The sequence below is a fragment of the Perkinsus marinus genome, assembly GCF_000006405.1.
Source record: "Perkinsus marinus ATCC 50983 genomic scaffold scf_1104296942216, whole genome shotgun sequence".
Lineage (NCBI taxonomy): Eukaryota > Perkinsozoa > Perkinsida > Perkinsidae > Perkinsus > Perkinsus marinus.
In genome coordinates, this window is record NW_003212253.1 from 1 (window position 1) to 1,713 (window position 1,713).

The following is a 1,713-nucleotide window of genomic DNA, read 5'->3' on the forward strand; positions in this document are numbered from 1 at the left end:
ACCATGCAGGTGTTGCGGAGGTCCCTGAGGGTGATGCTTTTACTCGTTCTCTTAGTGCCTGTGGAGCTCCACGTGTCTTTGAATGCGAGCTGCTGCCTTCTTTGTTTTACCTCTCTGGTTGGTTTGATGGTCACGAAAACGAGATGGAGTGGGGTATAGCCGCGATGTGAGTCTGCAGTTGTTGCCTACTTCAGGCCGGCTTGCCATATAAGGTACACGTGTTCGGAAGATTGCCATGGTTCGGGAGGTCTGTCGTTCAATCCTGCTGTGTCGATGTACGAGGAGTTCGTTCTTGTGGAGCCCCCTGAGGGTGATAGTAGCCCGAAGAGACCTGACAAGGGGACTAAGAAGGCAGCTTAGGGGCTGTCCTTGCTGGCAGATCATCACGTCAATCCTCCATTTTCTGCTATTACACAGATGTTCGTTTCTCCGCATGCATTGTGCTTGTTGGAGGCAGGCTATGGTTTTTCTTTGCGACCAGAGAGTGGTATTAATTTTCTTGTATGACTTCATCATTAACAGTGATTCATTTTCATGCAATGCGATACCACGACTGTGAGCCCAGAGCTGGACGCTGGAGAGGCGGCAGAAGATGGGAGCAGCTTAGTAGTCCATAAACGAAGTGAGTTCATTGGGTACTACGCCTTTAGATTCGTGCGGGTGTCATTCATCATAATTTCAGAGGTTGGAGTGCCTGATCATTAGCTCTCATGTACACGTAGTAGTGTAGTTCGTCTTCCCTAGCAATTACTGCGGTTTTCATCGCGGGCTACAGCTGATGTTATTAATCATGACGTTGAATGATATCTAAGCCATATCGTGATAGGGGTTAGTTCGATGATGATGGAAGTTAGTATTAGACTTTACGCACAGTGTAGACATTCACAGTTCTATGCTTGTTAGGCGAGCGGAGGGTAGATAGAGCGTTGGTGCGGGAGCTCGAGAGCTTACGTCACGTTGTGAAGGTGAAGTCGGTGAGAATAGAAGAGGCACGGAAAATTCTCGAGGTAGTATCTGCTTCATCACTCATTCGTGATCGCTGATGGTGGTAGATGGAAGAGAATAAACTGAGTAAACTCTCTAGAAGTGAGCTCAGTAAGCCGCAAGAGGTCGAGGAGCAGCAGGGCCGTGTGGAGTCAGCGTGGAGGCTCGTCACTGAGCATGTAGGTTTACTCGTCAGGTGATGATGGAAGTTGCTGATGGGAGTTTCAGGAGTACCTTCGAGACTTGGCATTGTTAGAAGTTCATCGCTTGGAGAGCTCAGCGTTGGCGACGAGGAAGCAGTCAAAACTCGGCAATATGGAGGCTTCAATGACGGCAGCTGTAGCAGCTAGGAAATTGCAGGTGGTGGTGATGGGGGTGTATAGTTGGTCTGTATGTGTTCAAGGACGAGCTGAAAAGAGCATACCGAGATGTTCAACGTGAGCGAACGAAGTTTGAGGCGGAAGAGGCTCAACAGAGGCTGGAAGCGGAGAGAAATGTGAAGTCTTTTCATCGCAATGTTGCTTATGGAGTTGTTCTTAGTTTACTGTAGCGGCTGAAGCGAGGAAGGCCCAGGTCGCTGTCAGGAAGCGGCTGTTCGATAGGCAGCAGGCTGCGAGAGCGAAAGAAGCAGAAAGCGATGAGATACGGCGTCAGGTGAGCTTAGGAGGCGTAGCGTTATTGTTAAGGGTAGAATGTGTGATAGATGGGAGAGCAGGCCCAGGCTAGGGT

The 1,713-nt window shown here is 49.5% G+C and overlaps 1 protein-coding gene across 1 annotated transcript; it reads left to right on the forward strand.

The window, feature by feature from the left end:
* Positions 1–534: 534 nt before the first annotated feature.
* On the forward strand, positions 535–1,480 carry Pmar_PMAR013450 (hypothetical protein; the record flags this gene model as incomplete). Its single annotated transcript, XM_002781469.1, has 5 exons — positions 535–622; positions 904–1,007; positions 1,053–1,163; positions 1,213–1,344; positions 1,388–1,480. Coding segments are annotated over 5 exons (528 nt in total), but the record flags the coding sequence as incomplete, so codon positions are not given.
* Between the last annotated feature and the right edge of the window lie 233 nt (positions 1,481–1,713).